Below are 23,927 nucleotides of genomic sequence, written 5' to 3' on the forward strand. Positions count from 1 at the left end.
GGAAAAAAAAAAACAAGAAAGTCCACTTGCCTTTTAGAGAAAAAAAAAACATGTTTGGGTCAACATGGTGAGCATTTGCCATTGAGAATCTAGCCAGACTAGAAAGATCCTTAGCAAACAAAATAAAACCCCGGGACCCAGAAGGAATTAGCATTGGAAATAAAATGACCGTCTCTTTCCAGGAGTCAGGCTTGCAAGGAGGATCCGTTCCGAGAAGAAACAGACCATCCTTGTCTCCTTCTAGCCTGTCCAGCACGTTTGCAGACTTGGATGTGGCAGTGCCAAACATTTAGCCTAGCCAGCTGGGGGGGGAGACAAAAAGGGAGCCCTCCACTCTGCTCAAGGAGGATTTGAAGGCATTCTGACTCCACCCCAGTCCCTCTGTCTCTCCCGCCCCACTCTTTGTGGCATAAAAGAAAGATTTGACACTCAAGGGGAAGCAGCATGGGGCAACAGCTCCCGGAGGGGTCCCCAAAATTCTGCAAGAAAGATGTAAGTCCGCTACTTGGCTTTTTTGGGGGGTGTGGGAGGGCAGATCTTGGGGGATGCGCCCCCAAAGAGCGATGGTTTGGTGCCCCATAACTAAGGAGACATTTCCTGAAAGTGAGAACAATGAATTAGTGGGATAGCCTGCCTGCAGAAGTTGTGGGTGCTCCATCACTGGAGGTTTTCAAGACAAGACCGGACAGCCCTTTGCCCGCGATGGTATAGGGTCTCCTGCTTGAGGTTGGACTAGAAGACCTCCAAAGTCCCTCCTAGCCCTTTGATTCTATACTTCTATTGTGTGGCTTGTCTGAAACTAGCTTTTCCTGAAGACTTCTCTCCTCTTTCTGTCTCTCAGGCTTACACTTCAAATGTCAAGAAAGGGTTCTACAAAAGAGTCCAGATTTGGGCTGTGTTAGCTTTCATTCTGCTCCTCTCCCTCACCTTGACCATTCTGGGTGTCTCCTATTTTTGGAAACCTGCTCCTCCTAAAAAGGTACGTCCTATTCTCAGGATTATATTGAAGAGATATTTTAAAGGGGTGGGGGTTTGAGAAGGGGATATTTCTATCCCACACTTTAAAAAAGACGCAGAGAAACTTGTCAAAGTTTTACGCTGTGCTGCCGTTTCTTTTGGCAGTGGGATCGTAGCTGTAGAAAGGCGGAGATTTCTTTCCTAGCACAGTTTAATTGTGAGAAGTTCCTTTCCATTTTGTTTCAATTAACTCACCAGGAACTGGAGGAGAAGCCCTCTCGATCAAGGCATTAAAGAAGTCACTTGCTTGGGAAAGTGACTGATCTCTAGCCAATTTAAATTGGACTTTCACGAGTTTGCAGCTGAAAGGGCTGAGAACTTGCTATATTTATTCAGTCATTTTATGGAATAATTATGAGAATTTCTTTCTGCCAATACTACCCCCCAATATACATACATACATACATACATACTTGCTGCTCAAAATACGAAGCTGAAAACACCATCCTGAAGATGACGAATGGGACTTCGTCGAAACGTCGCCAAGACACTTCCAATTTTACACGGGAGAAAACCCGAACAACCAAAGACCTATATATATATATATATATGTGTGTGTGTGTGTGTGTGTGTGTGTGTGTGTGTGTGTGTGTTTTCTGAGGTTTTCGCGGGTGTTTGTATGTAGGTCTTTGGTTGTTCGGTTTTCTCCCGCGTAAAATTGGAAGTGTCTTGGCGACGTTTCGATGAAGTCCCATTCGTCATCTTCAGGCTGGTGTTTTCAGCTTCGTGCTTCGTGCTTCACATTGCTGCTCGAAGCACGAAGCTGAAAACACCTGCCTGAAGATGACGAATGGGACTTCGTCGAAACGTCGCCAAGACACTTCCAATTTTATGCGGGACAAAACCGAACAACCAAAGACCTACATATATATATATATATATATATATATATATATATATATATATATATTAAAAATTACATTAAAAATTGAAGAATAGCGATATATTTTTTACATATATATATATATATATATATATAATATATATATATATATATATATATATATATATACATATACATATATTACCTTGAATGTGCACCCTGTCAGCCCAAATATGGGAGAAAGAAATCTTTCTTTTCTTTTCTTTTATATATATATCACAGCAATCATGTTTGTGCAGAACAATAAACCAAAATCTCAGAAACACCCGGCATTGGGGAGATGGTGGTTAAGGAACTGGGCTTGCTTAAAAAGACTTGGGTTCTAATCCACCCTGAGCCACAGAAATTCTCTGGGTGAATGGGAGAGAGTTATTCTCTGAGAATCTACCTCAGACGGTAGTTTCTTGGGGGAAATTGAACAATGAAATACTACATGCCAAACTCTAAATGTAGAAACGCCCAAATTTAGACTGGAGTACAAAATCCGTCGAGCAAATAATTAGCCAGGGATGGTTTCCAGTTAGACCTGAATTCTGCATCAGATTTCCTTTTTAAATACGAGGTTCTTTTTGACATCAAATGTACCGTGGTCCCATAATTTAATTAGCCATTTTTCCACAGAAGGTCTTTCCAATACATATGCACACCACCCAAAATATTATAATCCTCCAGGTTATTTTTGAAGTGATGCAGCTCTTTATATTAAAAAAAAAAAAAAACCAAAAAGGTAAAACCAGTTTAATAGATTTGGGAGAGAAAGTTCTTTGGAAGTCCACTCTCAAGTCAGTTCTGCTACTATCCATAAAGGCAGCAGAGAAATGTCCACCAGCCAAAAGCTGGCTGGCTGGACAGTCCTGCCTTCGTTGGCTTTGCAGTCCAAGGCCAGCATCTGTTTGCAATAAGCTGCTGCTGTTCAGGAGGTAGGTCTGCAAAAACCATTTGCAGATTCCAGACTGCTGCAACCCCAGTGACATTACTGGAGAGAAGAGACTGCCCTGGTAACTTGGTGTACCCATGCAGGTGCCAGCAAATTAAAAGAAAAATAAAAAAAGATCTTAGGATATAAAAAAAATTACATGTGCATCATCAATCGCCTGTTCCTTTTTTCTTCAGTCATCAGTATATTATCAATCAATCAATCAATAAGAATAGAGTTGGAAGGGATCTTGGAGGTCTTCTAGTCCAACCCCCTGCTCACGCAGGGGACCCCATACCGTTTCAGAGAAGTAGCTGTCCAGTCTTTTCTTAAAAACCTCCAGGAATGAAGCACCCACAACCTCTGGAGGCAAGCTGTTCCACTGCTTAATTGTCCTCACAGTTAGGAAGTTTCTGCTTAATTCCAGCTTGCTTCTCTCCTTGATTAGTTCCGATCCATTGTTTTTTTTGTCTCGCCTTCTGGTGCTTTGGAAAATGCACCATCAGTATAATAATCAGTTATTATTATGCTGATTATTAATCATACAGCTGGTCCTTAACATATGCTTGGGACCAGAACTTCTGTTGCTAAGCAAGATGGTAAAGTGAGTCACATGGTTTCACAAACTTTTTGCCATAGTCATTAAGCGAATAACTGCAGCTGTTGAGTGGATCATGGTCCTTCAGAAAATATAGCTCTCCCCATTGACTTTGCTCGTGGGAAACCCTTTGAAAACTCCCAAATAGCAATCACATGACCTCCGGATGTTGTGAACATTGTAAACACATGCCAAGCATTTCAAAACACGTGACTGGGGGATGCTGCGAGGGTCAAGCACAAGGACTAGTTACAAGTCCCTTTTTTTAAGTACCATTGTAACTTTCAATGGTCACTAAATGAATGACTATATATTGAAGACTGCCTGTATATTCAATAAGGGTCATCACTTTGGGTATGTCTAGTCTAATGAAAAGAAGGACTAGGGGTGACATGATAGCAGGGTTCCAATATCTCAGGGGCTGCCCCAAAGAAGAGGGAGTCAAGCTATTCTCCAAAGTCCCTGAAGGCAGGACAAGAAGCAACAGATGGAAACTAACCAAGGAGAGAAGCAACCTAGAACTAAGGAGAAACTTCCTGACAGTGAGAACAATTAACCAGTGGAACAACCTGCCTCCAGAAGCTGTGAATGCTCCAACACTGGGAGTTTTAAGAAGAGACTGGACAGCCATTTGTCTGGAATGGTATAGGCTTTCCTGACTGAGCATGGAGTTGGACTAGATGACCTCCAAGTTCCCTTCCAACTTTATTATTATTAGTAGTAGAAGTAGTAATAGCAATAATAATAGTAGTAATAATAATAAATGTGGGATTTTTGGCTCTCCAGATATTGTTGAACGCTAACTCCAATCACCAGCCAGGATAATGGGAATTGTGGTGCAACTTCTAGCAGGCCAGCTCTTGTCCCCTGCTTTAAATCATCCCAGTGGAACAAACAGTCACATCTCAGCATCAGGAAGCTACTGTTTGCCCAGCCACCTGTAGCGCTTTCCAGAAAAAACAAATTGCATGAAAGTCTGGTTTCAAATATCGTTTAAGCAAACAGCAAAAAAAAAAAAAAAAAGGACAGCCGAACAATTTGAAAGTAAAATCACTTTCATCCTTGTCCCAAAAAGTAAATATGGAGGGAAGGAGAAGAACTTCATACTTTCATTCTGGAGAATGGTGGACTTTGGCCAAAATGCTGAAGTGAAGGGCAGGAAGAAGATATCCACCATTAGCCCAACAGATCAGTGTTTCATTCAGGCTTCTTCCATTTATGTTAATTGCCCCGAGACATCTGTAGGGTCATAAGCATCCGTGGTTTGCACAAGGAAGTACCAAATCCCATCGCTCCAAAATACAGACTTGGTTCAGAAGTCACCGGAAAATGCTCTATTACATTCTCAGTCACAATTCATTGACTAAACCAAATTGGGCTGGGTTTGCACAATGCAGGTAGTCCTCAATTACAAGAGTCCATTTAGGGACCGTTCAAACTTACAACAGCACTGTGACTAATTTTCACACTTACAACCGTCGCAGCTTCCTTTAGTAAGGCCACACCTGGAATACTCCATCCAGTTTTGGTCACCACGTTACAAAAAAGATGTTGAGACTTTGGAAAAAAAGTGCAAAGAGGAGCAACTCAGATGATTAAGGGCTTGGAGACAAAAACATAGGAAGAACGGCTGCTGGATTTGGGAATGGCCAGTCCAGAGGAGAGAAGGAGTAGGGATGACATAATAGCAGTATTCCGGTACTTGAGGGACTGTCACAAAGAAAAGAGGGTTCAGCTTATTTTCCAAAGCACCAGAGGGCAAGACAAGAAACAATGGATGGAAACTAATCAAGGAGAGAAGCAACCTAGAACTAAGAAGAAACTTCCTACAATGAGGACAATTAACCAGTGGAACAGCTTGCCTCCAGAAATCATGGGTGCTCCATCACTGGAGGCTTTTAAGAAAAGACTGGACAGCCAACTGTTTGAAATGGTATAGGGTCTTCTGCCTGAGCAGGGGGCTGGCCTAGAAGATCTCCAGGGTCTCTTCCAGCTCTGTTCTGATTGATAGGAAGAGTCTACAGCAGGGGTTCTCAACCTTTTTAATGCCGCGACCCCCAACCGGTTGTAAGTCGAGGACTACTCAACCGGTCGTAAGTCGAGGACTACTCAACTGGTGCAGCACCGTTTGCAGAATGGGACTTTTGGAGGGCTCAGCAGGGCAGAGACAGCCTGGACAATTCCTATTGGCTTTGGAAAGCCAATAGAATTAGACTCTATTCAAGACAGTCTATTCTATTGGCTTTCAAAAGCCAATAGAATAAAAGGGAGTAGCACAGCTAAGGAAAAGGGGGAAAAAATGGCGGACTGCGTTGTTTGGCAACCCCCGTGAAATGGTCGTTCGACCCCAAATGGAGTCCCGACCCACAGGTTGAGAACCCCTGGTCTACAGCAAGAGTGCCCAACCTTTCCCAGAACAGGTAACAGGTGTCCTTTGAATGACATGTTAGAGTCTTCAGACAGGCAAGCAGAGCTAGGAATAACATTGCACCCAGGGTAATAAATCCATTTTCATTTTAATTTCTAATTAATTAGCACTGAATTAAGCTAATTAAATCTCATTAATATGACAACTCCCTATGCATTTCATCATCTTCTCTTTCTGATGCATTAAACATTGCAATTTGGGGGAGATATTTTTAGAGGTCCCCGGGGACTGGAGGGCTGTGATCAGGCCATAAACAAAAATTCCTGCTGCTCAGGATAACTGCAAAACAATGCCATGAATATTTCAACTTTATTGCCTCAGAAACAAATAGGGTTTGTACAAAAACTGTTCTTCTTACAGCTTATATATCTCCTCTTTCTCAGAGCTTAGTCACAATTCTGCTTTAGCAGGACCCAAAAGAAAAAGAATGAAATCAAGTTAGCCATAAAAGTAACCCCTCTCAAAAAAAAAAGAAAGTTCCTTGTATACAAAATTTGAATTTCAAGATCTTTTTCCAGTCTGTCTTCCGATGCCACTAAGTCTGGTTTAAAGCACAATTCTGTCCACAGATAGATGATTAGGGGACTGGAGGCTAAAACATATAAGGAACAGTTGCTTGAATTGGGTATGTCTAGTCTAATGAAGAGAAGGACAAGAGGGGACATGATAGCAGTCTTCCAATATCTCAGGGGCTGCCCCAAAAAAGAGGGGGTCAAGCTATTCTCCAAAGCGCCTGAAAGCAGGACAAGAAACAACGGATGGAAACTAGTCAAGGAGAGAAGCAACCTAGAACTAAGGAGAAACTTTCTGACAGTTAGAACAATTAACCAGTGGAACAACCTGCCTCCAGAAGCGGTGAATGCTCCAACACTGGAAGTTTTCAAGAAGAGACTGGACAGCCATTTGTCCGAAATGGTATAGGGTTTCCTGCCTGAGCAGGGGGTTGGACTAGATGACCTCCAAGGTCCCTTCCAACTTTACTATTATTATTATTATTATATCATCTGATGAGGCAACCTAATTGCTTTCCCCCCCCCCCTTTCCATATTGTAAAACCTATTGGTTTGAACTTTGAAGAATTCACTAACAGTCTGAAGGCTGCAGCTGTGATGAAAAGGATGCCAGTTTGAATCTAGCATAGAATATTTTCTAGGGTAGAAATATTCTACCCTAGAAAATATTCCACAGTAGAAATATTTTCCTCTTTCTTTGTAGCCTGCTGAGTTCAAAATGACTTTCTTAGGGGTTCCCCCCCTGAAAATGTTTCACATCTCATCCAAGAAGCTTCTTCAATTCTAACGGAATAACTGGGGTTAGAGCTGAGAAAGCTTCTTGGGTGAGAAACGAAACATTTTCAAGGGAAAAAAGAAAGTCCTGTTGCCTTTGGGACAAAGAGGCTGACTCTATACATTATATAGCCATGGTTTGTTTTAACCGTGTCTTGTTCGAAAAGCCACAATTGGCAGAATGCCTGTAACTTTTTAACCAAACCATGCAAGGCTTAATGTGATCAACCATTGCACTGAATTCTTCTCTCCCCAATCCGTTTTTCAGATTTATGAATTGGAGCATATGTTTGTCAGCAACATGGAAAAACAGAAGATATTTCTCAAGATTGATCCCCTCACCTGGACAGAGACTTTTTATACTGGCAAGGATCGTGAGGAAGTCCTTGAAATACATGATTTTAAGAATGTGTGTATATCTATTTCCAGGGTATAGTTAGGTCAGCCTGATTCACATCTTGGCTACAGTCTGCCTGAATAATCCACCTTGTTTAAAGGCAAAAAAAAAAAAAAAAATGCAAGGTGCACAGAATAAAGCAAATTGGCCAATTTTATGTTGTGCACTAAGCCAATAAACTACATTACAGCTTATGTCAATCGGTGGACCCAGCAGATCTGAGTCAAACCTGGAATTTCTTGATTCGTAGGGGAGTCTCTTAGCTATTATGCAATGCCAATTTGTTTTAAAAAAAACAAAGTCAGCAGGAAGGAGAAAATATTCATTATAACACAAGGCATTAAAGCAAAAAGCCCACGGTGAACCTTCTGAATCCGAGGCGTTTTTTTATTTACTTTACATTCAGACGACAAATCAGAGGCATATAGAAGTATTTATAGATTTTATAGAATTTATAGACTGCTGAAAATATTTATTAAGCCATGCCCCACTTTTACTGCAATTGAAAATGTATATGTATGTATATGTATAAAGGTAGGTAGGTAGGTGGGTGAGTGGGTGGATGGATAGATGATAGATACATAGATAGATAGATAGATAGATAGATAGATAGATAGATAGATAGATAGATAGATAGATAGGTAGGTAGGTATATATATGTGTGTGTATATATATATACACGCACACACATACTCGCAGAGAGAGAGACAGAGACAGAGAGACAGAGATAGAGATGATAGAGGTAGAGGTAGAGATAGAGAAAATAGAGATAGAGATGATAGAGATAGAGAGATGGAAAGATAGAGAGACACCTGAATTAAAGTAATCATGGGCTTGCAGATTTACCTCTGTTGCATTCATTTCCTTTCCCACCTTTACCTGGTTATATTTTTGCTTTTCTTTGCAGGGAATAACTGGCCTCTTTTTCATGGGTGATCCCAAATGCTTTCTCCAAAACCAGATTAAAGGGATACCAGAAGCATCGGATATGGAGATGGAGGCGCCCGAGGTATGCAGAAGGAAAGAATGTGCTGAATTAAATAAAGACTCTGGCCGGCTAGCAGATTTATAGCAGCTTGGAAAGGACAGAGGAGAGTAATCCCCAACTGGTTTTTAAATCACTCGCAGACGAGAGAGAGAGAGAGAGAGAGAGAGAGAGAGAGAGAGAGAGAGAGAGAGAGAGAGAGAGAGAGAGAGAGAGAGAGAGAGAGAGAGAGAGAAAATGAGGTCCAGCATATGCTAAAGCTGAGCGGAGTCTTCCCTAAAACAAGGAAGATGGAATCAACTGTAAGGCCAAACGCAGCCCAGCTGAGATGATGGTTGCAAGGAAATGTCATCCACATGACATTAATTGGTTTTCAATGTGTCTGTGAGCCTTTAATTGGACTTACTGCCTTCCCGTTTTTCCAAGCATCCCAGTCTTTTCCAATGATGTTTGCCTTCAAACTTGGTCTGCAAAACATCTAAGCAGTTGGAGCTCAGGGTTGAAATGAGGAGTCTTTAGTGGCCCCTGAGCTTGGTTGATTTCTGGAGACGTTTCCTTACCCAACTAGGTAACGCCATCAATGCTAGTATGGAGCAGGGTTTGCGCTCATATTCTAGTGCAGGGGTCTTCAAACTTGGCCCTTTTATGACTTGTGGACTTCAACTCCCAGAATTATTTTATTTTATTTTATTCCAATAGTAAACTCAGTCCTAGCCATAATGGTGTCTCATTGCAAATAACACAAGAAGAGAACTTTTAGGAAAGGGAAGATGCTCTGAAACATTTTCTTACAAATCTATGTCCACCAATAAGTAGCCATGCTAGTTAAAATGCAATCTATTTTCAAAAACGGGCAAATATTTTAAGGATCCCACCTTTTTTTTTTAAGAGTTCAATCCCCATTCCAAGTTCAAAGCGACCCCTTGTGAGAGCAAAACAGCCCTTCCGAATGCAAAATGGGTTGTTTCCATCATTTCAGAAGCATTTTGAGGTGGAAAAAAAATCCTCTCTTCCAATCTCAAAAAACGCTTCCACAGTGAACCAAGCATCCTATTTCACACTCAAACTGGTGTGTCGAATTGCAAAGGGTTTCAGTTCAAACTCTTTTTCATGTTTCTGGCGTTACACAGCAAATTGAGGGAGGGGTCAGGAAAAGAAAAGGAAAAAAGAATATATTTTGCATTCCTGCAAGAATCTGGCTGGCTCTGAGACACTTCGTTAGATGCGTCTTTCATTCTCATTTCGCTGACGATTAAGCAAGAATTGCTGGGCTGCCTTAACCTTAGAGAATATCAGCTTGTTTCATTCTGTCTTTCTGTTTGGGGGCTAATGGATCAAGACAGCACGCTGTCACCTTTTGTGAGTGTGGCAAACTTCCGTTTTTAGTCCAGGAAAAAGGAATGGTACTCCAGAAAAAAAATGAAAAGAAATAATAACCTGGAAAGATCTGATCGAAGTGCTGCCCCAGCATAATACATTTGACATGAGAATTATGTCCTGTCTTGCAGGCAGAAGAAATACCAGCCACTTATTTTGACCAATCGGTACTCTGGGTTCCAGAAGAGAAAGCCATTGAAAATAAAGATTTTCTGAAGGATTCCAAGATGTTTGACCTCTGCAAAAACGTTACTGCATATTGGATCCATCCAACTCTGCTAAGGCGTAAGGCTGTCTTCTCTCAACATTATACTGCCAGAAGTTTATCCAATGTCACAGGGGGCATATAATAATAATAATAATAATAATAATAATAATAATAATAATAATAATAATAATAATAATAATAATAATAATAATGTTGGAAGGGACCTTGGAGGTCATCAAGTCCAACCCCCTGCTCAGGCAGGAAACCCTACACCATTTCGGATGAATGGCTGTCCAGTCTCTTCTTAAAATCTTCCAGTGTTGGAGCATTCACCGCTTCTGGAGGCAGGTTGTTCCATTTTCTAACCTGGATGGCCCATTGTTTATTTATTTCTCACCTTTGTTTTTATAAATATGTCAGACCTGCCCGTCTGATCCCTTAGGAAAGGAAAACTCTCGACTCCATGTGGTTGAAGTGAAAAGTACGCATACGAAGAGCTTCCAAGCGGAATCTAAGGTTCCCACATAACAATACCGAACTATGCCCCTCGGTTCGTCATCCCTCCCCCTATGACCAGTCTGTCTTTAGCCAATCCATCCTCACAAGATGTTTTGGGGAACGCTAAGGTGTTGAGGCTGGTGAAATTCCACTCTCAGGGTAAACGGCCTTGAAGCTGCCTGGCACGAACCAAATTCCAAAATGCTCAGCTCTTCTTCAACTGTTTCTCCCTCTCCTGAATTCCCACCATAGGAACATACAGATTTATTGCCCATTTGTCCCCCCCTCCCTTCCCCAGTGCTTTGAGGGCAGGAAGCCAGTGAGGTGCAACGCCGAAGATGTCAACCTGACATAATAACTGAACACGACAAACCTATCTAACATTCCTCCTTCCTCCTATTTTCCTCACAAAAACAATCCGGTGAGGTGGGCTGGGCTGAGAGAATGATTGGCCCAAGGTCACCCAGCCTGCTTTCATGCTTAAGATGGGACTAGAACTCCTAGTCTCCTAGTGATTGGCCCAAAGTCACTCAGACAGCTTTCATGGCTAAGGCATGACTAGAACTCAGGGTTGAAATGAGGGGTCTCTGAATTTGGTTGTTTTCTTGCAGACGTGAGTGAAGGGGGGGAGGAGTGGAGGAGGAGAAGGGGAGGGAAGAGGAGGACGACTGTGGGCTCCTTGGTGCTCTCTGAGCTCGCAGACATTTCATTACCCAACTAGGCAACATCATCAGTGCTAGAAGGGAGCGTGGTTTGGGGGGGGGGAAGGAGGAGGAGGAGGACGACGACAATGACGATGGGATCCTTGATGCTCTCTGAAGTTAGTTCTTTTCTTGCAGACATTTCATTACCCAACTAGGTAACATCATCAGTGCTGGTAAGTTACCTTACAAGTTACTTAGTTTGGGTAATGAAATGTCTGCAAGAAAACAATCAAATTCAGAGAGCATCAAGGACCTCTCATTGTTTAATCCTATTTCCTAGGGTTGCCTAAAATACTGAATCGTAAAGTACTATCACAGATGAATTCATAACATATTACTTGCCGGGTAAATTGTGGGGTTAAACACCATCTAATCGCCTGAAATCACCAAGTTTAAGGTAACTTCCTGAAAGATTTGAAATTGACAAGGGCAGAGGCAGACACGTCCAGCCACCCTTGATGGTTCTCTGATGATTTTGGTAAATTGCTTGGAAAAATTTTAAGCAGCAAAGCTGCCAGAAATATTTTAAATACAGCAAGGCTTTGCATCATTAAGTCAACAATGCTTTCCATCATATTCTGAAGTGGCATTTGGAATCACTGAGGGCTGGATGAGCTTAGTCAAGCCAAAAATTAAATCCAGAACAGCAGAGATGCTCTGGATTAAGAAAATAACCAGCCTCTGAGTAGCAGCAGATTATTCTATTCTATTCTATTCTGTTCTATTCTATTCTATTCTATTCTATTCTATTCTATTCTATTCTATTTTTTTCTATTCTATTCTATTCTATTCTATGTCTAGTCTAGTCTAGTCCAGTCCAGTCTATTATTTCTAATTCTATTCTATTCTACTCTGCTCCACTCCATTCTCAATATTCTATTCTATTCTATTCTATTCTATTCTATTCTATTCTATTCTATTCTATTCAGCACTTGGAATCAATGGATGGAAACTAACCAAGGAGAAAAGCAACCTAGAACTAAGGAGAAATTTGACAGTGAGAACAATTAATCAGTGGAACAACCTGCCTCCAGAAGTTGTGGGTGCTCCACCGCTGGAAGTTTTTAAGAAGACACTGGACAAGCATTTATCTGAAATAGTATAGGCTTTCCTGCCTGAGCAGGGATTTGGACTAGATGAACTCCAAGGTCCCTTCCAACACTGTTATTTTCTTATTCTGATTATGGATCTCTCAAACTTAGATCCAGACCTTGTTGACTTTGAAAAAGGAAATGAGGATCCGATTCGCACGAATGAGCAAAACCAAGTGGAGGCTCAGCAGCGACGCCAGTCCTTGGGCAAGGAAGAAAGCCAAGGCCCCAAACGCCACACTCGGCAGCTGACCGAAGAAGACTTACCAGTGAACGACTACGTAAGTCTTTGGCATAAAAAAAACAACCCAGGCATTGTCACAATTTGTGCCCAGCCTCCAGCCAAGTGGAATTTTTAGCAATCTTTTCTGCAGAGCTAGAAAAGTCCTGCTTCTTCCATTAAGCAGTTCCCCCCCCCCAACAGTCCTCGGAAAGTATGCTCAAAATTCCTTGCTTCAAAGCATTGTGAAAGCTGAAAGAAGGCAGACATCGGGAGAGGCCAGAATAGCAAAAGATGAGCGCTACGAATTTGCGCCAGAAAGCAAGAGTAGGGGAAGGAAGCAACAAAAGGACGAGTAAGAGAGTTGTTGCAATGGAGAAGGATGGGTATCTTGCATCCTTCCCTTGCCAGAAACTACTGACGTGGAGGGGGGGAAAGGTGCAAGAGCAGATGCAGCATTGTGTGACATACAAGGGACGCTACTCTCATAAGGAATACAGGAAGCAGCCTTAGAGCAGATCCAATTATCTATCTAGCACAGTGGTTCTCAACCTGTGGGTCGGGACCCCATTTGGGGTCGAACGACCATTTCACGGGGGTCACCAAACAACGCAGTCCGCCATTTTTTCCCCCTTTTCCTGAGCTGTGTTACTCCCTTTTATTCTATTGGCTTTTGAAAGCCAATAGAATAGACTCTCTTGAATAGAGTCTAATTCCATTGGCTTTCAAAAGCCAATAGGAATTGTCCAGGTTGTCTCTGCCCTACTGAGCCCGCCAAAAGTCCCATTCTGCAAACGGTGCTGCACCAGTTGAGTAGTCCTCGACTTACGACTGGTTGAGTAGTCCTCAATGTACGACCAGTTGGGGGTCGCGGCATTAAAAAGGTTGAGAACCACTGATCTAGCAAGCTCAGTCTTTCCCTATTTTCACTAACTGGGACTCTCTAGCTAATCTTGGAGAGGGTAGATATAACCCGTCACCTTGTCCTCCGGCTGACAGAACAGGAGCGACAATTAAGAGGTAGTCCCAATAACTGAGTTTACACACGGCAGTTAAATCATTGTAAAATCTGCTTAGCTTCCCCAGTGAGCAACCAGTGAATGTAAGCCACCAAAGCAAGAATCAAAAAAGTAGCATTACATGAAGTTTATCCCTATATTCCTATTCACATTCGGTGTGTTTCTTTAGCCAGTGTTATGTATTTGTTGATTGGCTTAGCCCCTTGTATAACCTCAACCAAAGACCTTCTGATAGATTTGCACATGATGGGAATCCATCAGCACGTCCTACAGGACAGGGGTCTCCTTGGCGACTTTTAAGACTTGTGGACTTCAACTCCCAACGTTCCTCAGTCGGCCGTGTTGGCTGCCGAATTCTGGGACTTGAAGTCCACAAGTCTTAAAGTTGCCAAGGTTGGAGACCCCTGTCCTTTGGGATGTGCCGATGGATCCCCACAAAGTGCAAATCCGTGGCTGGCCGAGGAATTCTTGGAGTGGAAGTCAAGCCTTACAAGTTGCCACGGTTGCAGACCCTTGCCATAGAGCGCTGTGGCCCCGCTTCTAACTTTTCCTAGGCAAGTCAACTTCTAGCTTGTGGCTGGTCAACAAGATCAGGCCATTGTTCCTAACGGATGAACCTTCCTCCTTTGCCATCCCTAGACCGAGAACGGCCTTGAGTTCCACCCCCTTTGGGATGAGAGAGGATACTGCTGCGCCCGCTGCCGCCGAGCCCACCGCTACTGTCGCAGGATATGTGAGCCGCTACTAGGATACTACCCGTATCCCTACTGCTATCAGGGAGGGCGGGTGATCTGCCGTACAATCATGCCTTGCAACTGGTGGATAGCACGGATGTTAGGGCGAGTGTAAGCACACACTTTATCCAAAAGTAATAAAAATAAGCTTAGTGCAGTCCAAGGTCCATTCTGACCGTCTCCCTGTAGAATGCTCTCCTAATTCTCTTAAAGGCCATGAGCACAATGTATGTGTACGTTTCTGCTAGAGTCACCTGGGTGGCCCAGATGCAATTATCTCCTGATAATCTTCTCTTGCACTTTTCCTAAACTATATGCTTTATGCAAGCCATTTCTCCAGATCATTTTTTTTTTCTGTGCCTTTGCCCCTCGGATATATTACTTGGTGTAAACCTTTCTGCAAAGTACTCAAGTGGATGACTGTTTTTTTTTTTTAAGCAGTAAAAATACACTGCAATCGAAGTTGGAATGAAAGTTGGAAGGCAAGCATTAGCTCATTTTAGTCTGCTGGTTCACAAATCAGATTGGGTCCCTATACGAAAGGGAAATTAAAGGCCATTCAGGGATCTGCTGATATTGCTAAACTAGAACCAAGCATGGCATCCCACAGCTGAAAAGAAAAAATCTCTTACACCAGCATTCTCCTAAAAAGCCGCAAGAGGGCATCCTTTAACTGGAAATAAGCAGGCTTAGCTCAATATCATAAAAAGCTAGAAGTACATTCTGCAAAATATGCCCCAAACTGTGCTTTTGCAGCTTCAACGGGATCCTTATTTTGCCCCAAACCCCAAAACTATGTAAAAAAAAAACAAACCCAGAGATTTGCAAATTAACGTCAGCAACTCAGGGTGTACACCCAAATATATTCAGGCAATCCTTGTTTAGAGGCCATAATTGGGGCTGGCAGCTCAGTCAGTAAGCAAAGTGTGGCTAAGTAACACCACAACTGTGCTTAAGATTTTTCTTCAGTAAGGAAGTTTTCAGTTTCTGGTGAAAATTGCCCCATGGCAAACAATGGACTTATTTAACAGCCACAGTGTTTGCTTGTGAGCATGGTGTTCTCACTGCTGCAAAAAAGATCATAAAATCGGGGATAGTTACCAGGTAGCCCTCTTTACAACCATCACGACTTATGACCAAAATTGCAGGCTCAATTATAGTTTAAGTTGAGGACTATCAGTATGTTAATTTGGAGGAAGGTTAGAAATAAGCATGTATACATTTCTAACGTTAACAAAAGAAGCAATTTGTCCCCAGACACACATCACACCGTTAAGTTGTTAACAGCCAGAGAAATAAAATATTTGCTTCATTACAACTGTTCTCAAGAAATCAGGACAACCAAGTGATGTATTTTAAGAGCTTTTGGAATAAAAAATGTATAAAGGTTTATTATGGGTCCAGGAAGATTCCTCTACTGAATACAAAAAATATATATATTCAAAACATCACATAATACTGATGATAAAAACCCTACTCAGACGGATGCAGAGCGACAGCTAAGATTAAGGACTCTCCCACTGAGTCTTAAAAATACACACAGGGAGACACAAAAGTCACTACAACCTGGCTTCAAAAGAATCACTGAAATCTGAATTTGTTTTCAGAGTGTTTTCACAGACAAGCAACGCCGACAAAAAACACCCACCTTTCCAAAGAATACCAGGGATTTTCAGAATGCAAGGAATTAGCACCAAATACCATTCAGTTTTGGGGTGGAAGGGCAGAGGCAAGCAGAGGAAAGTGGAAAGGAGGCCAAGAAGAGATTTTTTCACACAACTCAACCTTGATTCAAGCCAGGTGTTGTCTATGTATGTACTTATTTATGTACGGTGGTACATAAAACATCCGGCGGTACCTCGGTACCTGACTGCTTCAAAACTTGTCAAGTTTGGTACTTGATGCATTTTGATACAAAAAGGTTGTCTCCGTACTCGTCTGGTTCTTGATGTGCTGCGATAAGAAGACGGGGACAGCCACAGAGAGCAGACGGGAAGTCAGCCAGGCTGGGAAGGTTGCTGACATAGGAAAATGGGGAACAGCTCCGGAGAACAGACAGGAAGTCCTTCCCAACAGAAACAAAACACCTGATAAGTCATGTGGTTTGTTTGGTACTCGTTTTTAAGTACTCTTTGCACCTTCCAGAAGTACAGTAATTAACAAGTACCAAGTAACACTGCGCAATCATCAGGAGTGTCTTTCAGAAGACCATACAGTCCTCAGCTTATGAGCACAATTGAGACCAACATTTCCGTTGTTAAGCGAGACGTTTGTTAAGTGACTTTTGCCCCATCTTATGATCTTTCTCGCCATTGTTGTTAAGGGAATAACAGCGGTTGTTGAGTTAGCAACACGGTGATTAAGTCAATCGGGCTTCCTTTATTGACTTTGCTTGACAGACGGTCGCAAAAGGGGATGGCGTGACCCCGTGACGCTGCAACCGCCCTAAATGAGTCCATTGCCAAATGTCGGAATGTTGATCACGTGATCGTAGGGACGCTGGAATGGTCTTTTAAGGGTCATTGTAACTTCAAATGGTTACTAAATGAACTGATGTAAACCGAGGGCTACCTATACTAAGAAGCCTGGAACACAAATCATATCCAAGTCATAATTTCTTTGTTGAAGGTTTTGTATGAGGCAGGTACCCAATTGTAATGTTTTAGTGTTAAGGACAAATCAAGGCCATTGTTGCCTGATCAACCCCGGTCCAAATTGCTGGGTCAATATCACATACAAAAACAGTAACTGTCTTATTTTGCAAAGCTCATTGCACAGGTTGGGGTTCACATATAGCATTAAACAACAAGATGGCTGGGCTTCAGCTTTGCATAGTGTGCAAATTCCACCCCTTGTATAACCACGGTTTTGTAGCTTAGCGTGTATGAGCCAGCCATTTACTATTCACATAGTAGATCTGTCTTGGCACAATATGTGAAGCCTCTTCAGTGAGGGCCTTAGTGTTCTATCTATTGCAGAATCCGTTCTCCCACAGAAATCTCAAAGATAGGGGGATCAAATTCCTGCTGTTGCAAATCAGCATATTTATCTATTTATTTTTAGTTAATCTATCCTGTTTGGTTACGGGGGCTACAATTCCATTCCACTGCACAGGAAACTAGCTTATACAAACTCGTAATGTCTGTCTATCTAGATCAGGGGTAGGCAACCCTGGCTCTTTTATCACTCATGGACTTCAACTCCCAGAATTCCTCAGCCAGCGTGGCTCAGCTTGGAAACCCCTCCCTTTCCCCTCAGCATGGCTGGCTCAGGAATTCTGGGAGTTGAAGTCCACCAGTCATAAAAGAGCCAAGGTGGCCTATCCTTGATTAACGTTACCAAAAGCTTTCAAAAAACCATTTTCCACCATATTTGGAGATCCTGTGAATTGGACCAGAGGCCTTTGACAATACAAAACATCTGCTCCTCCCACCCCCAAGCTACAGTCTCATTGGGGGCTTACATCAGGACCTTGCCATTTTATCTTGTCCCTATCCATTCAAAGCAAAGGTCCAAAAAGAAAGAATGTATATCTCTTTACCAAAAAGTAGGGTCTGCTAATGACCCCAAAGAGGATTTAAAAAAAGAAGAAGTGTCCTCTGCACATTTTTGACTTCTCACCAGAATTTGGGATTAAACCACACAAAATGTATTTGACAATCCCCTGTGGCCAAGTCAGAAGCTAGCTCCAGATGCGAGTTTGGAACAGGCTACTAAAATCTTCATTCTCCTTTGTTCCAAGATGGAGAACTGGTTACATTTCCAACAAGCAAGTCTTGGAAAGCTTTAAATAATGGGAAGAGAGTTATTCAAACTAGGCAGTGTTAAGACATGCATCCTTCCACTTCCAGGATTTTGGAAGTTAAAAGTCCACACATCTTCAAGATGCCAAGCTTGGGGGAAAAAAATCCCATGCTGAAGCCTCCAGAAATGGATCCAACGGAAACAAAATATAGTATTTGAGCCCCAAAATATAGTATTTGAACCCCAGGCTAAAGAGCTGTGGAATTCTGGATCGAAATCATAATTTTGGAAGGTACTTTGGTTCTGAGTAGGATCTGATAGTCCGGAATGAGAAGCGTTACTCAAGGGAGAAAAAGAGCCTTTAACTAAAAGAGGCAGCTGTTGGTTAAGTTACACTACAATAGCAAGAACAGGCTAATATAAATTTAAATAATATGTCCACTTAAATACATTGAAGATTAATGACACAAATAAAACTAATGAAACTAATAGTACTATGAAATAGTACTATGTAAAGCCTCCCTTTTTTAAAAAAAAAAATCTATTTTTAAAACTACTGGTCCTCAGTAGTTTCAAATCTCAAAGGAAAAGCTCCATAATTTCAAACAAAATTCAAATAAAATCCCAAAGAGAGCAGTCAAATCAAACGGGTTTTCCATAGCTCAAGTCTGTCAGGGAAGTGGCTCCTAAAAAAAAAAAATCTTCTGTTTTTGTTTTTTGTTTGTTTAAATAAACCCTGCAAATAAAGAACAGAAAAGAAGATATTAAGAGACAGCTGTTTTTAAATGCCAAGAAATTACACATTAAGCCATAATGGGTCTAGTGCTTGCTACACAAACCAATGATCATAGTTTGTAAACATGGTTTACACCTTACTGTTATGTGTCAGGCTTAGTGCAACGTGCACATCCGGCTGATGACCATCCCTCCGATTATTTCCCAAATCTGCAATCACCATTTCTGAAGAAAAAGCAAGTCTCAAAAGGACATCTACTATTGATTTGTCTAAAGCAAGGGGTCTTCAAACTTGGCCCTTTTATGACTTGTGGACTTCAGTGCCTGGCTGAGGAATTCTGGGAGTTGAAGTCCACAAGTCATAAAAGGGCCAAGTTTGAAGACCCCTGGGCTAAAGGCTTTATGATGAGCAGGCATCAGCTTCCCAGCAGATGGAAAACTGCAAGAATACAACTGATCTCAGAGGTTATATGATATTAGAGGCCACATTTCTAAAAGTCACTGAAACTCTGAACAGGTGTACAGGAGGCAACCTGATACTACAGGGTCTTAAAAGACATAACCAGGAAATAATGACAACAGGTTGCAGCTCCTAAACATTTCTTTGACACGTAAGGAAAAAGCTTTCTAAGACCGGGGCAACCACCAATAGAACTTGTAGTCCTCAATCTCTGAAGGTTATTAAGAAGCTCATAAATGGTTTCCACTGGTTTCACTGTATACTACTAAGGTTGATGATCTTTGTGGTCCCCTCCAATTCCACAATTGTCCAATCCAATTATTCTATACAGTGTATAGAATGGATACTCTGTTCAATCCTCTATGGTACAAAGACCACCTCAAGCGTACGCTCACCCACTAAGATAAACTAACCGCATGGCTTGATATGGGGGTCCTTGCTGTGCTCTCAGCTTGGTTGTTTTCTGGCAGACGTTTCATTACCAAACTAGGTAACATTATCAGTGCTAGAAGGGGAATAGGGTTTGTGGAAAAGAGGAGGAGGAGGAGGAGGAACAGGATTACTATTGTAGGGTCCTTTGTGCTCTCTGAGCTTGGCTGTTTCCGTGCAGATATCCTCAGTGCTAATAAGGACAAGGCTTTGCTGTCATTTTATATATTAGTGGCTTGCCCAGTCAAGTGGCTTGATTCTGCATAGGGCTTCTCACTTCAAATCAAACAAACCGGGAAGGTTTTGGAAACTGGCAAGTGCTTTGCTTGTCAAACCGTCCCATTAATTTACCCAGATTCGGGCCATTTCTTTGATTTCAAAAAGAGAACCCTCCTTAACAACAGAGGGCAATGCAAGATGCAAGGGTTCTTTATTGCAAAGTATTTATACCTTGGAGTGTCAGGCGAACTCCCGTCTTGCAGTGTTACACCATCTCATACTGGTTACTTGTGATAGACCGGGAAAGGCAGCAGGCCAAGAAAATGCCAATCAACTAGGAGAGAAAGAGGGAAAGACAGGATTAACTGGATGGCACCCAGCTAAATATCTGTACAGATAAATCCTCAGCTTACGACTGTTCGCGTAGTGCCTATTCAAAGTTACAACGGCACTGAAGAGGGACCGACGGCCATTTTTCACACTTACGACCGTTCCAGCATCCCTGTGGTCACGGGATCAAAATTGAGATGCTTGGCGACTGGTTCATTTATAACACGGTTGCAGTTTCCCAGCATTATGTGATCCCCTTTTGTAATCTTCTGACAGGAAACGTCACTCAAGATCCACTTAACCATATTACTAACAACTGCAGTGGTTCCCTTCACAACTGTGGCAAGAAACATTGCAAGAAAAGGGCAAATCTCACTTAATAAATCTCTCACTTAGCTACTTTTAAGCTTGAGGACTTTGGGGCTTGAGGTATGTACTTTCATATCACTCCAGTGATCCCTGCCATTTCCGTCAAATTATCTGTCGATGACATTAATAGCGTACTTCTGCAACTATTCTAAAGTTATATAAATGGCAGGGGGGTGGGGTGGGGAGGGTGTTTGGTTTTTATTCCCCCTGTCTGCTGAGTGGCAGCAGGTTTTGGTCACTTCACACGACCCTGGGACACTGTGACTGTCATAAATATGAATCAGTTGCCAAGCATCTGAATGTAAATCACAAGACCCTGGAGAGGCTGCAACATTCCAGCTGATCAGTGCTTCTTCTGGGCTCAGCAGAAGCGCCAGGATCAGTGCTACTTTCCAGCTGGAGCCTGTCGCTGATCCTGGCGCTTCCACTGAGTCCTGACAGCCCTGCAGCTCCAGCCATCTCTCGCTCAGGCTTGTGCGGTGCTGCCACCCGTTCAGCTCATTCCCCTCCCCCGCTACCACTTTTCTAGGATGGTCGCGTACCATCTGCCAGGTGCCAATGTACCACAGGTGGTACCCATACCACTGGTTGAAAAGCCCTGCCCTATTCCCCCATTACTGCATAACCAACAAGGTTTTACTGTAAAATTGGTCCCAACAACTTCTAGGCATCTTCTGTGAGGCTAGATGTGTGTGAAGGTGAGAATCCCTCTCCGTCCCAAAATTATTTGGGGGCTGGAGGGCAAACAAAAGGGGTTCCTGGACAGGAGCCAGCTATTGGTGCTGCTTAAGAAGGAGAAATAGCATCTTAACTCAGCAGCAGTGGCCAGGGGTCCCCATGTGCCTTTGCTAGCATGGTAATCAAAGATCAAATGGAGAGGAGAAAAAATTACAGGCGTTAAGATAGACGAAGATCCTCAAGGAAGACTCACCTGGAAACAAGCCATGCCAAAAGCGATCCCAGCCACAATACCCATCTCAGAGTCCATGGTTTGTATCACCAGGCTAAAACAACCCTTCAGAGAAAAACAAGAGACGCCTTTTCACACGGAACCAAAAAAAAAAAAAAACACATCCAGTCCACTTCAACCTTGACTTGACTTTAACCTTATAATCAAAGACCACATGCCGATTTCTTTCAATCGGATGGAAGACTTGCAAAGATCCTCCAGCATGTGTCAATATTTGTGCAGCGCAATCGGCTTTATGGCAGTGGGCTTTGGAAGGATTAATAATCCAGACCTGCTCTTTTTTTTTTTTTTTTTCAGCTCAACGGGAAGTAGGGAGATTCAGAGAATAAAAACCAGGACCGCTTCACAATCTAGTGTTTGCATTCCATGCCACACAGTCCTTGTTATCTCACATCGTGCTTCATAGCATGATCATGGACATGCTATGACTTGAGCTAAACTAATTTCATAGACATGGAAACAATGAAAAAGTGAGGTTGAGGCTTAGGGAAGTTCCAGCTTCATTCCTTCTACCCAAGACCCCCATGTTCTGCTTTAACAGCTTTAAAAGCTCCCTAAAGACACATCCTGCCTCATTCCTTCTTGGGATTACAGACTTTCTGTTAGCCCAGGCAAAGCCTAATGTGGCCCTTGGACCAACAGACGTTGTCTTATGGCACAGCATCAGGTGAACCATCCATCATGGCTTATCAATAAACTTTGTTAAGACTAGCCATGTCTTCATACAAGGGTGGGCACCTTCGTTGCAGCCCAGGAAAAAAGGTCAAAATGGCAACGTCATGACGGCAATGAAAGAGACAAAGGTGAAATGGGGGAACCGATTTGCCACCTTATTTCTCTCACTGAAAAATTGGTTAACTTTGTGAGCGGCTTAATCTAGTTATTTTCATCTATTTCTCAGTAAAAGGTAGCAAAACAACAACAAGCTACCATTAAGCAGCCTGCTTCTTCTTCTTCTTGTGCCATATCCGTTATCGGACGTTGGCGATCATGTTGGCGATCCTGTTTTTATCAGCAGCTGCACGAAAAAGTGCTGCTGAGTTTTGTCCAAACCAGTCCCTTAGATTTTGAAGCCATGATGTTCTTCTTCTGCCTGGACCTTGGTTTGCTAGCAAACCAAAATCTGGAGGAATTGGCCAATTTCCAGATTCTAGAGAAATCCAGAAAGGTCAGCAGGCCTTGACTTACGTGTTCGTAAACTTTGCCTTCTGCTTTGGTGACGTTCCTCAAGTCATCATCCGTGCAGTTCTCCAAAGGCTTGCAGCAACTGATGGGGATGCCTTTTTGTTTGAAGTAATCACTCATGTTCCAGTCCATGAAATTCTCTACACCACAGCAGTGCAACTGTGCAAAAACCAAGTGAGCACTTGATGACCGTGGCAAGACACGCAAACTATACTGTCAAGGCAAAAACATATACCACCACCCTAAAGTGGGACACCTCTTGGGTCTACATAGCCTATTGTGGGTCTTCCTAACTTTGAAAGAGATCTTTTCTGGAACTGGCTTTGAAGTGGTCTATGCTGACAACAAATACCTTTGGGAAGCCCATTTCAGAGTGTGAAGTTAAACAATGGGATATCTTGTATACGTTTCACATATATGCGTAGCTAATATATTCTTAGAAAAAGCAGTATCAGTATCGGATGTGCAATGGCCTGTGCCCAGAACTTGTGGGTCCTGCATCACTGGAGGGTTTCAAGAAGAGACTGGACAACCACTTATCCAGAATGGTCTAGGACAGGGGTAGGCAACCTTGGCTCTTTTATGACTCGTGGACTTCAACTCCCAGAATTCCTGAGCTAGCTATGCTGAAAGGAAAGGGAAAGGTTTCCAAGCTGAGCCATGCTGGCTCAGGAATTCTGGCAGTTGAAGTCCACGAGTCATAAAAGAGCCAAGGTTGCCTGCCCCTGGTCTAGGATCTCCTTCTTGAGTAGGGGGTTGGACTAGAAGACCTCCAAGGTCCCTTCCAACTCTATTATTCTATTATTCCCACTCCAAGACCAAACCACAGGATCGATAATGTGTCTTCCCATCGAGACTTCACTCCAGTCTTTCGCAGCCTGCCCTCTGCTTTTAATTTTATATCCCAGATTATTCAGATTAGTATTAACTTCCACAACGCTAAGCTGGCACATCCTGTAGCAGGCGGTTGGAAGTACAGGGACCTATCTTAAATTCCCGGCTTTCTTACTAAATGGAAAATCATACAATATACTGAATGAGGCATTTAAAATATTTTGGTCAATAGGAGTATGGGATCTTTTCAGATGCCAAGTGTGATGGGCCAGAAGTCAATAAATGTTTTTG

At 42.5% G+C, this 23,927-nt stretch overlaps 2 protein-coding genes across 3 annotated transcripts in view; one reads left to right on the forward strand and one right to left on the reverse strand.

Moving 5' to 3' along the window:
- TNMD (tenomodulin) lies at positions 1-18,805 on the forward strand. Its single transcript, XM_039330339.1, has 7 exons — positions 1-492; positions 842-979; positions 7,397-7,537; positions 8,433-8,534; positions 10,019-10,172; positions 12,500-12,669; positions 14,267-18,805. Exons 1-7 carry the CDS (start codon positions 445-447, stop codon positions 14,474-14,476), a joined length of 963 nt encoding a protein of 320 aa, XP_039186273.1. The 5' UTR covers positions 1-444; the 3' UTR covers positions 14,477-18,805.
- TSPAN6 (tetraspanin 6) overlaps positions 18,447-23,927 on the reverse strand; it is a 12,308-nt gene continuing 6,827 nt past the window's right edge. For both annotated transcript variants that reach the window (XM_039330351.1, XM_039330359.1), the window contains 4 exons: positions 22,806-22,961; positions 21,579-21,662; positions 20,180-20,282; positions 18,447-18,841 (listed from right to left, as the gene is read on the reverse strand). In XM_039330351.1, the coding sequence (XP_039186285.1) occupies positions 20,214-20,282; positions 21,579-21,662; positions 22,806-22,961 (309 nt within the window). In that variant the 3' untranslated portion in view covers positions 18,447-18,841; positions 20,180-20,213. The remainder of the gene's footprint in view (positions 18,842-20,179; positions 20,283-21,578; positions 21,663-22,805; positions 22,962-23,927) is intronic.

Source organism: Crotalus tigris, unplaced genomic scaffold (genome assembly GCF_016545835.1).
Source record: "Crotalus tigris isolate CLP2741 ecotype Arizona unplaced genomic scaffold, ASM1654583v1 scf7180000017622.5263843, whole genome shotgun sequence".
NCBI lineage: Eukaryota > Metazoa > Chordata > Lepidosauria > Squamata > Viperidae > Crotalus > Crotalus tigris.